This window comes from Pleurodeles waltl, chromosome 1_1, assembly GCF_031143425.1.
Source record: "Pleurodeles waltl isolate 20211129_DDA chromosome 1_1, aPleWal1.hap1.20221129, whole genome shotgun sequence".
Classification (NCBI taxonomy): Eukaryota; Metazoa; Chordata; class Amphibia; order Caudata; family Salamandridae; genus Pleurodeles; species Pleurodeles waltl.
The window spans coordinates 869,681,696-869,696,252 of record NC_090436.1 but is presented as its reverse complement, the minus strand read 5'-3'; the positions used below and the strand labels follow the sequence as shown (position 1 = coordinate 869,696,252).

General features: G+C 40.8%; 1 protein-coding gene across 1 annotated transcript in view; it reads right to left on the bottom strand.

Annotated features, from left to right (window-relative positions):
* FRMD3 (FERM domain containing 3) overlaps nt 1-14,557 on the bottom strand; it is a 530,236-nt gene that overhangs the window by 71,286 nt on the left and 444,393 nt on the right. Inside the window, exons 6-7 of the mRNA XM_069229965.1 lie at nt 13,930-14,053; nt 4,411-4,498 (exon numbers count right to left, since the gene is read on the bottom strand). Of these exons, the coding sequence (XP_069086066.1) occupies nt 4,411-4,498; nt 13,930-14,053 (212 nt within the window). The remainder of the gene's footprint in view (nt 1-4,410; nt 4,499-13,929; nt 14,054-14,557) is intronic.

Genomic DNA, 14,557 nt, shown 5'->3' with positions numbered 1-14,557 from the left:
GAGTAGACTTTTCCCAACATTCCAGAAAATTATGGATCCTGCCATTGACCTGTGATTCCCATCCATTACTTTCCTGGCACTAGGCACAGTGCAGAATGCTGCTCTTTAGAAGAATCTTCCTTGTGTTTCTTATTCTATTTCTGCTAAAACATTTTGGCTGCAATTGTGTGGTGTGAAAATTCTGCTATTTTTAACAAGGTTGTCTGAATGGCGATTTGTGCCTGAAAAATCCTGACATTTTAGGCTGCTGTCTTCTAAAAGATGAGGAGTGCTTGCTTTCCTTAAAAGAATTCATGATGTCTTTCTTCCAGCTCAACCCAACTAGTTTTACTCCCTCCAAAGGAATTCTCAGAGCAGCTAGTATCTGGGGATAAATCAGTGTTCCAGTCTTTCAAATATAGATTACAGGTTTACCACCACAGCTGAGCCAGTGCCGAAACCCTTAAAGCATCAAAAGAGATATCAAAACAAACTCCACAAATGCCTCTTTTTTCTCCATATTCTCTAATGAAGTTTGTGACTCTTGACCCTCCTGGGCTGCTTTCAAGAGTTCCTTAAAGTCTGAAAGGAATGACTGAGCTGTATTAGCACTATAGCCCCTGTACACAGAGCCAAGTGTGAACCAAAATAGACATTCTTAACCACTGCATCAACTTTTTTGTCTGCTGCATCTCTTAGGACATTCCCTTCAGTCATGGAGGATCTACCTACATGCCTTGATACCCACCAGTCTACATGAATATTATCTGCGATCTTTCCCATTAACCTAATACGATCTGCATCTTTCCACTCAGTAAGCACTGCATCCATGACATGCTGGAGATTATGGACTCCCACAATTTGTAGCCTATTAAACTGACAAAATACAGTACCCTTAGAAGGGCAAGCTAGTACTTCCATAGAAAACCCCATAGTCTTCCGGATGTCGTTCAACAGTCTGGCATTACGTCTTTAAAATATATATTTTCCTTTCAACTACGGACGTTGAGGTCACTGTCTCATTCGATAACACTGATGCTGAAACCTTGTACTATATAGACCTTCACTCTGAGACCCCCAGTCTTCTTCTATAGAGAGGCTGGAGAACAATATCTCCAAGATCATATTTTATGTATCCTTTATTCCATCTCATCTCCACCCTTGGACCTTTTGATAGGAGGTGATCCAGGAGCAGAAGAACCAGAAGAGGAAAGGAAAGGAGAATGGTGTCTTCTCTTCTGTGTATGTTTGCTGATGGTTACCAGTCTATCAAAATAACAGCCAAGAAACAAATACTAATGGTGAGGTCCAAACATTTGCTAAGTATAACAAGGACACTCATCTCTGCTTCCTCATCCATTACAAAACGACCTTTCACCCCTCCCTGTAAAGCATGCATCGAAAATAGAAAGTACACGCATGAGTGGGCCACTCTTGTCACACATACAAGTGCTAATCCTGACGGTTCTTATTAAAACAGAACACTGCTTCCTCGCACATGCGCTAATCCGTAGGCCCGAGAGCCACTAATATAGAAGTTGCCCCATGCTGCAGAAAACAATCCTCAACCCAACATAACTCCTTTTGGTAAAGTGATATTTTCTTTTTTCTCTGCTTATATCTACTCTGTCCGCAAAAAAATAAAACAATCTCACCTGTCTCAACTAACCAAGGCTGTATATGATAGACTGTACTTACAACACATTTCTTTGTTCGAGAGATTCCATGCCTAACTTCCCTATAGCCTACGTGCACCATGGACAGCATACAGGTACTCCCTAAGCCCAGGAGGGAGAGATACCTATACACAAAATGAACTCAAGTAATAGTCCAGTGACCTCCTCTGCTCCAAGTCCTTGTTCCAACAGGGAACAAAAGAGGAAGTGCTAGGGAAGGTTATTCTATATGTAATAGCTATTGAAACGTGAGTTGGATTATAAACGTGATTTCCTGTTTTGATTCCTGTTCCTTCTCATTGGGCATATTTCTTCATAGAAGTAATGTTAGAAATGGAGTGGTTGGTTGACTGGGGTGCAAACCTTAGTCAAGCAGCAACCTCAGTCCTGGTCAGGGTGTCAGGCAAACCATAAATGAACCCTTGCGCAACCTCTGGTAGGCTACCACAGACCAGTCAGGCGTAGCTTAGAGGCAGTGTGTAAAGTACAATAAAGCAGTGAAACCACCACACAAAATGGATCCACATCAGTTTAGAATATGATTTGATAAAAAAAAACTACACCAAAATCACAAAAAATCCAATAACTAGAACTTAAGAGTTATGAACTTTAAAATAATAACCTGCAAACTAGCGCTTAAAAGCAATAAGCACCAATTGCGGATATCGAGTTGCCCCAGATTGGGTCTAAAGTTTAGGTCAACTGCAATGGAACATGGGTCAGTTACAGGGACCCAGTTAGGCCCATTGAGCAAAAGTACCTTAATCCTGGTTGCAGAGTGCTGCATTGGTCCTAACCATGTAGTAGAAGTGATGTGTCGAAATTCTCCACTCAACAGTGGCGATGCATCGGTTCCAAGCTTCAGCTAAATTAGGGTGCAGGTTCCTGCAGCATCGACATTGAAGATCCAGGCACTGAGGCTTGTGATGCGAAACCCAGGGTTAAGGATGCGTAGTGCAGTCAAGGTGATGCGTTGGTTCCACTGAGTGCAGAGGCTGCAATGGAGACTTTCGGCGTTGGCACTGAGGCTGTCAGGACTATGTGCCATGAAAAGCTTCGGAGTGGCTGTTCCCAAGGTGATGCACCAGTTCTGCTCCATGCAACAGCAGCGATCTGTCAATTCTGCTCCCACAATAGATGTGTCAGTTCCTCTGCAGCAGACCCCTTAGGCTCACTTCCAAGTACCCAGGAATGGGGTGACACCACTTGTCAGAGCAGACTCATAGAGTCTAAGTGCAGGAGCAGGGTGGTTGGTAGCCATTTATGCTCCTAAGACTTCGGATCTGGATACCAGCCAACTAGCACTTAGCGGTGGTTCAAGTGATGCAGGTCCAGTCCTTCTCATCCTGGCAGGAGAACAGCAGGTAGCAGTGCAGCTCAGCAAGGCAGGAGTCCAGCAAAGCAGCTGTCCTTCAGCAGCACAGTAGTCATTCTTCCTGGCACAATAGTCACAGGTCCAGAATTGCACTGAGTTGGTGGTGTCAGAGGCCCAGTGCTTATACCCAGTTGGGACTTTGAAGTGGGGGAGACTTCAAAGGCAGGCCTTTGAAGTGCACAGAGGTCCTACCCTTCTTGCCCTGGCTCCACACATACTACAGGGGGTTATGAAGCCCTCTGAATGGGGACAGTACACAACCTATTTAGGTGTAAGTGAGGCTGTGGTCAGCTCCTCCCTCCCATCCTGCGACGATAGCTCATCAATGCCCATCAAGTCACACCTACACTCACATGTTGTGGGCAGACTAGGGGGAATACACTAAGCTCAGCTGTCACCCACCCCAGACAAGTGATCAGACAGCCAGCAGGCACCAAATGGCTAAAGTCAGAAAATGCCAACTTTACAAAAATGGCATTTTCACAATTATAATTTAAAATCCAACTTCACCATAAGTTGTGATTTTGATATGTGATTCCAGAGGTACCTAACTCGAAAAGTTGATCTCTTTCAGATTGTGAATTATACCTATAAGATGTAATAGGGCAATTGCAAGGTTTTCCTATGGGAGAAATAGGTCTTGCAGAAGTGAAAATTTACTTTGAGAGTGTTTTGACTACCAGGACATGTAAAACTTAAAAGTACATGACCTGCCTTTTAAATACATTGCACCCTTCCCTCTGGGTTGTCCAGAACCTACCGCAGGGGTGACATATGTGTATAAAAAGAAAAGATTTGGGCATACAAAAATGGTTATTTTGCCAGGTCAACATGGAAGTATAAAACTGCACATATGGGTTTGGCAATGGTAGGCCTGAGACATGGCTAAAGGGCTACTTAAGTGGGTGGCACAATCAGTGCTGCAAGCTCGCCAGTAGCATTTAATATATAGGCCCTGGGCACAGGGAGTACATTTTACTAGGGGCTTATGAGTAAATACAAAATGCCAACTGGGGGTAAGCCACTGTTACTATATTTGGGGGAAGAGCACAAGCACTTCACCACTGCTTAGCAGTGGGTATGTGCACGGAGCCCTAAAGCCAAGGTCAGAAAAGTGGAGGAAGTAAGAAAAAAGGTGGGGGAAGACCACCCTAAAACTGTCAGGTCTAACAAGTAAGGGCTGGTTTAAGGACATGGATGTAGAGGTGTTGTAGCTTATTTGTTTTTTTGTTGTGTAGTGGTAGACTGTAAAAGGGCGGAGTCACCATAATGTGGTTCATTCAGGAACAAGCTAGTCCTAGCCAACCGAGAGAATGAACAACAATTACACCATAATTTTTCTCCCATAAACATAAAGAGAAGAGAAAAACATCACGTTACCTTGCATGGATGAGGGTCCACACCATAAGTTTCCAAAGAGTGTGCTTTCAGTAGTAAGTTAAACTCAGCCACAGCTGTGCTCTGACCTCTGGAATGAGAAAAAGAGAGTTCAACTGTGGGGTCTATCACATATGAGAGACCTACAATTCATACAGAGGATAGCTGAACCCTCACCCCTCATTTAGGAAGCGCAATAACATACCGCTGTAGAAAATTATAAGCTGGATGCTCAAAGTGCACCACATCTATTATATTGTTACACAAGCCAGCTTCAGACTTAAAAGATCCTATGCACCTGAGCCCTCCTACTATTCCCCCTTCCTGACAACCCCAACTCACTCAGCCCCAGCGAAGACAGAGGAAATTAGGTAAGTCATTCTGCTGGTTAGATTGTTTTGTGATGATCATGGAGGACGCTCTTATATAGAGATTCAGGAACATTGCTAATGTGATTATGACTGACCAACTGTTTACTCTTCCTGTCCCCTCCATCACACCATGCACCATACAAGCCCATTTTATCACCTACTTTCCTTTTGCAGGCTCCCTCTTTTATTTTCAAGGTGCTCCCCCTACTGACGCTTGAAAATAAGACTGCAGTTACACTCCACCATAATACCCCATTGATTAAAGGGATGTTTTAGTTAGGTGAAAATGTCAGTTAAGACATATTAAACAAACCAAAATGCTTTAAATCACCAGTTGCAGCTATCTCAAGTAACTACAACTCGTGTTCTAAAGTAACTATATCCCATTCCCCCACCATGCAAGTGCTGTCATCAATTATGACATTTCAGATGTTGCAATTACGTTATCAATGATGTCATAAAACATGTCTTCAATGATTTAATATGGTAGGTAATTAGCAGCGCATGGTGAGGGCATGAGTTACAGTTACTTTAGGGCATATGGTATAGTTACATGCAATAACTATATCTGGTACATTTCAGTTGTTTTGTTTATTTAAAACCGAATGTTTAACTGACATTTGAACCTAAGTACAATGCCCCTTTAAACTTTATTTCAGTGAATTTCTGAGTTTTTTTGTTATTATGTAACATATTATTACAATTCCTAACTATAGCGTCACTTTAACCTTTTTGTTTTTAATGTATTTCTCTGTTTTTTTAACTTAAGATTTCTATCTGCTGGTCCTGCGCTTAACTCCCCCGCTAGCACCCAACTCCCTGCTGGGCACACCTCAGGAAGGTTAAAAAAGGGGGGAGAATGCTATATTCTCACAGATGTTTTGCGCATTCACAGCACCAATTTAAAAAAAGTCCCAAATGGACCCCCTACCAGCCCTAGGGTAGCAGAGTATCTCTAACCTGCCCCCCTATATGTTTTGGTTTACTTTATTTTAGGACAGGAGACTGAGTCCCTGAGTCTTAAGATGGTTGTTACCACATCTTTATGATGCTAGTGTGGTGGCAGTCAAACAGATCAAATCTTTTGACCATATGGATCTGCAGATCCTATACTGTGCAATATATACAATTATTTATTGACCTTAATTTCACCAAAGCTCTGGAACAGATTAAACCACATCACAAAAAAGCGTGCTTTCTGAACCAAGATCTGTCTTTCTGCCAAATGTGGTGAAATTTATTTTCGCTGTTTTGGCTGTTGGTATGTCTAATTTGTCCTGTGGAAAACTGAATGAGTGAAACTTGCTCTGGGACCCTCTTTTTCTTGGAACCCACCTGGCAGATCACCCCAAAACTCTCCAGGAAGGAGCAGGAGGATAACGCTTTTCATTTGGAAACTTTTGTGATTATTTGTCACTTTGGAGATAGTTCTCTAAAATAATTCAGTCTAATGTTTCTAGGTTCGGACTTATATGATATGCCATTTGGGAGAGGTGGTGTGCTTTATAGTATGTCCCAGGCGCAGTCTCAGTCGCACTGAACTGGTATTAGCATAAAGTTTTGACACTGCATTCTTTGATGTAGGTGAATCCCAGATGTAGCTTTGTGCCAGTTTGTCAATTATTTGGGATCTTGATATGTAACAGTCTGAAAAGATAACATAGCAGAACGGTATCGCCACCACCAGCTTTAGCATTTGGACCCTTACCTCGAAGTAGAGTTGTAGTATTTCCCATTTAATAAATTCTCCTTTCAATGAATCGATTAAACTCATCATGTAATCATTTTCCATATTGTGTACTTCTCTCCTGACCAGAATGCCTAGGCATTTTAGTTTTTAGGAGATCCTTTAAATGGCAGATCAGCAAAAACAGCTGCAGATGTGACTGGGGTCATGGGCATGGCCTTGCTTTTGGACAAGTTTATTTTATACCCCTAAAATGTGGAAAATTCAGTGCCATTAGCGCTGGTACTGATATATCCAGGGAGCAGATGTAAGATATCATCTGGATATAGCATTAAGTTAAGTTCACCAATTACAGTGTAAATGTCCTTTATCACTGTAGAGGACCTGACCTTTGTTGTTAGGGGTTCCAGTAATAACACCAAAAGTAGTGCCAAAAGAGGACAACTTTATCTTGTGCCTCTCCCGATATCTATGGATGTGAGACCATTGTAGATTAACCTTACAGGTGCTTTGTGGTGCAGTGGTTGGACCATTAATATGAATGTATTGACCAATCTGAACATTTTCAGAGTTTAGACTTGATCAAATATTTTCTCAGTGTTGAGTGATAGTGCGAGGTTCTCGTCCTTATCCTGTTTTGCCGCCCCCTTAGCAGATATACTGGTGTTCACATGTGATTCTATGAAGAAAGGTTGGGCAAGAACTCTAATTGTTGTTTGCGTATTAATAAGGGTATAACCTTGTTTAGTCTTAAGATCATGTTTTTTGTCAATATTTCATGTCACAATTATAGAGTGATATTGGCCTATAATTAGCACAATGTAGGCTATTCCTTTCGATTTTGGTATCAGGGAGATGTAAGCTCTGTTAAATTCAGGTTGGATAGTTACTCCTTCAATCTTCTCCCAGAACACTTTCAATATTAGTGTGGTGAGTAAACCATTTTCATATTTACACAATTCAGTAGGGAAGCTGTCCTCTCCTGGTACTTTAAGAGTCAACATAAGTTTGATGGGCTACACAACTTACTTATTAGAAATCTGATCTAACTCATCCCAGAGGTCCTGATGTAATTGAGGTAACTATAGGTTTGTCATGAAGTTTTCTTCTTGAGTGATGTCAGTGGGTGCCTCAGACATATACAGTTTTGAATAGAAAGATGTAAATTAATTCATAATGTCCACCGGGTGTGAAAGCAGTCTCTCCTCTGAATTGTATAAATAGTAGGTATGGCTGTTTTACACCTTTCTCTACTTGCGTTGCAGCACCAGCAATGGACCTGCAGTCTCTGTTTGATTTAAGTTCTTTCCTTTAATAGAGGAAAGGGACTTCTCAGCTATGGAGAATAAAATGTTATTTAATTGAAGTTTTGTATTCATTGACAGCCTGACTGGTGTTGTCAGTATTGTTTCTGCAGCACAGCTGTTTCCTTCCTTTATTGCTTTCTTTTTTGTGTGTACCTCAGACATGGATCCCATCATAATTCACCTTAAAATGATTTTCCTTCTACCAATATTAGTTGTGGGACTAATATTCATCATTTCATTGAGGTCCATGTATTCTTTGAGGTGGCCCTGCAACTTTTTTTCCTTGTTAGCGTCTGTTTCACTGAGGTGATCTGCCATGTTTGTGTTCAGGACTGTTATTTGTTAGTCCAATACAACATAGACAGGGACATGATCTGATACATCACAGATTTCTATTCTTCAATCAAACCCTTTAGGATATATATGTCCATCAAACAGGAAAATGTCTATTCTTGACTCTGTGCCATGTGTGTTGGAAAGCAAGGTATATACTTTAGTCATTGGATATAAGAGATGCCAGGAATCCAAAAAAGTGTGGCATTCCATCAGATCCCTAAGAAAGCCTCAGTCACTGTGACCTCTATGTACAACGGTGCCTGTGTTTTTCCTTGGCTTGGTCTAAGATGATGTCCCAGTCTTTGCCTACTTTAAGTTTGGAGCACCCAAATTCTGTAAATATTCTGCGTAGTGTCGAAATGACACCTTGGTTTGTGTCATTAGGAGCATATACAGACCCTACAAATAAACTGGAGCTTTGTGTGGAAAGTTTATCGAATGCATAACAACTTGCCAGGTCTATCCATGTTTTAAGTAGCATGGGCAGTGTTTATGCACTGAAAGGCAACTTCACATTTCCCACGGTTCATAGTAAGTTTCTGGGGATTTGTGCACTGTCTGGGTAATTTAGCATATTTGGTTTAGGAGATATGAATCTCTTATAAAAGGGTGATATTTGTCTTTTTGGTAGCTAGTGAATAAGGTTTTATTTTCACTCAGCATAATTAGAAAGTCTGTTGATATTAAGCAATTATATAGCGAGTTCCTTAGGTTGGCACATACTTTGACTCAATAAGGGAATTAGGGAGTATTTCAATTGATCAGATATTGGTGTCAATTCAGTTGTACATCTGGCTTTAATTCCCAGTGTTCAAGTTCAGAGAAATGGCCCTCCTCCCGAAGTAAGATGCAATATAGTTGGTGTACGTTTGTGCAATAATAAGTAAACTAAATGCTGCCTTTATTTAAAATGTTAGTACTGTAATCTAAATGACTTCGAAGAGGTTTGTAGATGCTACCTCTATGAAAATAACTATACTATGGTTTAAGGAGATTGTTAAACAAAGAGGGCTGAGTCTCCATGAATTCCAATAACCTTTTCAACTCCTCTGAGTCACTGAATTCCCTCATTTTGCAGCTTTGGCACTAGCATTATGGCTGGATCTAAAAGGACATGCCTGAGTTCTTTTTCTCTAGGTTTTGGGTATAGAGCAATACATTTCTTTCAAATTACATTACTCTCCTTTGAAAGGTCACCTGAAAATGTAACCTAGTGGCCATTGTAAGCGTAAACTCCATGTCTCATTAACTTTGTAGTATCCGTCTCACTTGGCGGTGTCACAGGAGACATGCAATAATGGGCTTGGGTGAGTCAGCTGTGTTTTGTCATCTCCTCTGGATCCTAGGGGAGGTGTCTAATCCCATCAGTTTTGGTATGCCATGAATGCCAAAAGCAAGTCTCACATGTTTGCCCCTTTTCTGACTCTGGGGCCCTGAAGAATCCGATATGATCTCTTCTGATTTGATCTTCAAGGTCTGTTACTATCTTATGGAGGGTCCACATTTGGCTCCCAAGTTCTGGGGCTTCCAGTAATTTAGGTTTTAAGGTGTCTAATATCTTATCCGATTTATTCAATTGTGTCCTTAGAGAAGTCTTCTTGTCATGCATCAACGTGAGATCCTTATTTCTTTCCATTGTAGACATCTCCACCTTGATGTTGTTAACTTGAATCATTTAAGGTTGGTCATAATGATTTCTAGTTTTATGGAAGTCATATCCGTATATTTAGGTTAACTGTTTTGCTTTTTAATAACAAGAGCTTTCAAAAATAGCAACTGTATGGAGTATGCAGTGCCAGACACTGATAGTGTTAACATTGCATTTGTGCAGTCTTTTTCCCAGAATAGCAAGTGGATATCGGGAGTCCAAAGTATCTTTCATGAATGTGGTAACAATCAGATTCCTCAATGATATATGACTAATCAGTGACATAATAGAGGGTAAAACAGGACATTAAATAATGATACCTCAGAACTTCCCAATGTACAAAATTGTAAACAAGTGCTGTCAGCAGTCTCTTTCATTTATAGTGTTGTTCTAATCTATCACCCCACTACAGTTATAAGCTCTTACCAGAAGGTGAGAAACATGCTTCCATTTTTTGTTTCCATCTGAGAAAAATGTGGCTCCTTTCGTAAGTGAAGGACATGCCTATAAGTGACCCAGCTATGTACAACCAAAGTCTGTGCGCAGCAGCTGTTATCCGTAAACCGCAGGTGAGGTACAATGAACTTACGTGCAGAATATGATAAAAAAAACAAGATAGTCATTGAAAAAAACCAAAAGTAAAAGTGAGGTGGTGGTCAGTTTTAGTTATATTACCTAAATATTTGTTTTAGAAAACCTCAAAAAGCCAGTGGAAAAAAACAAACTTAAAATGCAATTATACTTACTAAACAAAATCTAAAAGCCACTGAAATTACAGGTTCAGTAATCTAAGCATAATACACACCCAGTCATGCACTGTTTATGACCTCATGTATGCCATCACTTGTGACTTATAAAATTACATCATTCATAAAATCACTGATGGAATCTCAAATGACATCTTTGATAACATTGCTCTTTATTCATCTATTTCTTTCGCTATCTCTTTCTCGTACTGCCACGTATGTTACATAGTAATGGTTACATTTTGCTCTCCCTAAAAAATGCATTTTTTTATTTTTAATAACTTTGGTATACTTTCTAAAAATCTTTTCGAATGTTTGATAAATCCACATCAAGCCGATAATGGAAACTTCGTGGTGATTCATCAAAGGGGGCAAAAGCTCTAGTTGGGGCCCCAAAGGAAATTTTCCACATGTTAATTCCTATAGGACAAAATGGTGTTTATATGCACGAAAAGCTGGATGAATTTTTACCAAAGTTGAATGAAAAGAAGCAGCCCGGTATAGTGAGTGATTCTTTTGTATGGTGAAGAAAATTTGGTCAGTAGTTTTGAAAAATTATGCAAACTAAGGGTCAAATTAAGTGAAAATCAAATCTGAATTTCTGACCGATAAAAGTGGTTGGTGAAAGCGTTCAATGTATAATTTTTCCCCAGCAATCAATCCTGATTTTTCTTATATGGCCTTGATTTGGTTAAATAGAATTTTTACCAACAAAGCATTTTTTTAATTCGCTTATAACTTTGGCACGTCATATGTGATCTCATCACCGACTTCATGAGTGGTGTCATTTAAGATGTCATCAGTGCTGTCAAATGTAAGGTCATGAGGCGCACAGGGCAGAGGCATGAGTTATGGTTTGCAAAGCTTACCATGTCATGAAATCTCAGTGGTTTTCACGTTTTACATTCCATAAAATCACTTTTTTGCCATGTGCTTTTAAGGCATATATACACAGTAGCAGGAGAATCGCGTTTTGAGAGTCTATTTAAATGGCGAACAGGTTGTGAAGTCTGATGTCAGGTCGATTACTCGCTCCACTCAAAACAGGAACATAAAGATCCAACCTGAAAACCGATGAACGTATCTGCTGGTGCAGATTAGCCCAGCCAGGCTTCAACCTCTCCCTAGGAGACCTCCCTGTCGCCTGAAGCATAATTTCTCAACTCCCTCCTTTTGCTTGTCCAATACAAAGCCGTCAGATTCAAGCGCACTGTCTGGTTGTTCAGGCAGGTTTGCAGTGACAGCAACTGAAGCCTCTTTCAGACAGGACCATTCACATTTTTGCTTACAACATCCACAGCACATTGCACAAATATTCATCGAGGCGCACAGACTCTTCCATGGGTGCCTTAAACACAGCCTTATATCATTTTTATATGAACAGCAGTTACATACATTGGCTGGAATTCGTAAAACCTAGGTGGCAAATTTGCTAGGGAGAAAATATCCCTTTTTCTTTTGCCAGAGGGCCCGATTCATAAAGGAGATCTGTGACCACTGCAAAGGTCAGGGAGTGAGAGAGAAAAAATGCTGCGCTCTCATTACAGCTCAGCCCCTTTTTGAGTAATAAAGCAGCAGGTGTGTTTGTTGTTTTATTATGCCTTAGGTCCCACGAGCCAATGGGCATGAGGATGCTAGCTTTACTGATGCCAACTCATGTCACCCAAGGGGGCAGAACTGACAGGTAAGTACCTAAAAGGGCCAGTCCCTGTCCATAGTTAGATTTAATTTTTCTCAACCAAGTTAAGGATAAGAATGTAAATCTGCAATGGACTTCTCTTTTACCACATGGACAGGTAAAGTATACGTCTTCAATGCAGGAAGCGAATATTTCTGTACCGTGCCTCCATTGTGTCCTCTTCTTTTGGAACCATTCACTACACCAAGGCAGTGTTAGGGAAAACAAAGGTGCACCAGGCCCACAGTTCATTGCATCGTTCTGTGAATGATGGGTTGCGCTAGAGTCTATAATTGTTATTGCCATGGTACACCACACAAACCCAATATTTATTGGAGGTAGTATGCATGTGCTCAAATCAATTTGCCTGCACAAATCTCGTTTTCCACACACAGAATTCCACTTTGTGAGGCTATAATATGCCCTTTTTTCCGGATTTGACCTAGATAATGCAGATTGGATACAAATTTAGGCCCATATTTTACTGAAAATGACGGAGCGCAATGCGGCTGCAAAATTGTCAGCGCCACGCTCCGTCATTTTCACAACATAGGGATTCACCCTATTTAATTGAATACAGCGCACCCCTGTGTTGTCCCCTGTGCTGGCACTAAATTAAGTATGCATAGCACCAACGCAGGCATCCTTGCACTGTTGTGCAATGATGCCTGCGTTGAGGAGTTTGATTGCTTATGTGTGGGGAGGTGTCCCTTCCTGCACATTAGCAATCACTGATGGCGATTTGGCACTTCTGTGTGTGCTGCAGTGCCAAAGCGTCATTTTGAAATGATCGTTTATGTGCAGGAAGGCATACCTTCCTGCACAGAAACAATCATGTCTGGCATTTTGCTCTTTCTATGGGTGCTGCACGCATAGAAGAAGCAAAAAAAGTGTTAGAATTTGGTGCCGCCTTAGGTTTACAAAAAATCGTAAATCTGAGCAGCGTCAAAATGCAATGAGTGATGCTGTAGCATGCCCAATGCACCCCTCTTCCACGTGAAGGGCTGCGTGTGGAAACCATTTTTACAATGTGGCATTAAGCCACAAAAAGTGGCTTACCGCCACCTTGGGAATACGGTGCAGTTCTTAGAACCACCCCGGAGCATAACAAAAAGTGACACTCCGGGGGCACTAGATGCTCATAGATATGTCCCTTAGTTTGCTGTTTAAATTGCTTCTGCCAAACAGTAGCAGATATCCCGTCGAGCTTATTAAGCAAAGATCGATGTTAATGGCACTCTAAGGACACCGGACGAGCCATCCACAACTTTTTGGCCCCACTTTTTGGCAGGTGTCCACACTCGAAATCAAGCTCCATCTTCTATATTCGTTAGACAATTCCTGGAAGGATGTATGTCCTAGGATCAGATACCTGTGCAATATGATATGATGTGTAATATGATGTTGCTTTTGAAATCCCTACCTGCAGTAGCCTGCCATCTTATTGGTGTCATGATTATATCTAATAAACTGTTATAAATCTGACAATGAATAATCCGCAGGGTTGCCAAGATGGTCTTCGGGCATTCGTATTATCCCAATTAGACATTTCCGAGCCTCCCCCTATAATCACGATAATAGACTCAAAAATTAAAACACTATACTGACATTGCATAAATCACACAGGAAACATGTGATTAATCATTTAGCATTGTCCCTCTTCGCTCCGACAAATCACATGTTGGAACTTCCTCCCCTTAGGGATAGCACTCGTGCTGTTGCCCTAACACAAGTCCCATATTTATTTACCTTACTTCGTTTTTATGTATTTCTGCTATTTTCTTTTCCAGCTTTTGTGACTGTTTTGGAAAAATCTTGAAGTCGCTGATGTAGTTCTCGGGATGTTCATCAGGATCAAAATCGCCAATCTCAGCTGTACCCAAAATATTAGAAATAAAATATACGTTAAAGGTGCTGCCTTCTACTAGTATAAGCCCATACCCAAATCCGGAGAGTTTGGCACATGTTGCTGTATTAAAGCATTTCTGAACATAGTGATTATTTGTTTATTTCATTTCAAGTATTGGGTGGTGCGTATAGTGTCTTATGTGAGGAGCTGGGCGCTTCAGAGAGTTAAGAAGTGTGGAAGATGATTGCTGATGGGAGGAGAGAAAAATGGAGGACGAGGCAAGGCACAAGAGTGGTAGAGGGCGAGAATCAATGTGACTATGACAGGGTATGAATCAAGAGTTCAGGTGGAACATAAGGTTACGAACATTCAAACACTTTTGTCAGAAAACTAAAATAAAGGAATAGGTGGGTTTTCATACTCTGGTGAAAGTGAATATAGTATGGCTCAGTAGATTCTGAGTGCTAACAATCCGTGCATACATCATTTAATATGTGAAAAGCATTCATAGCCCATTTTGATTTAGTT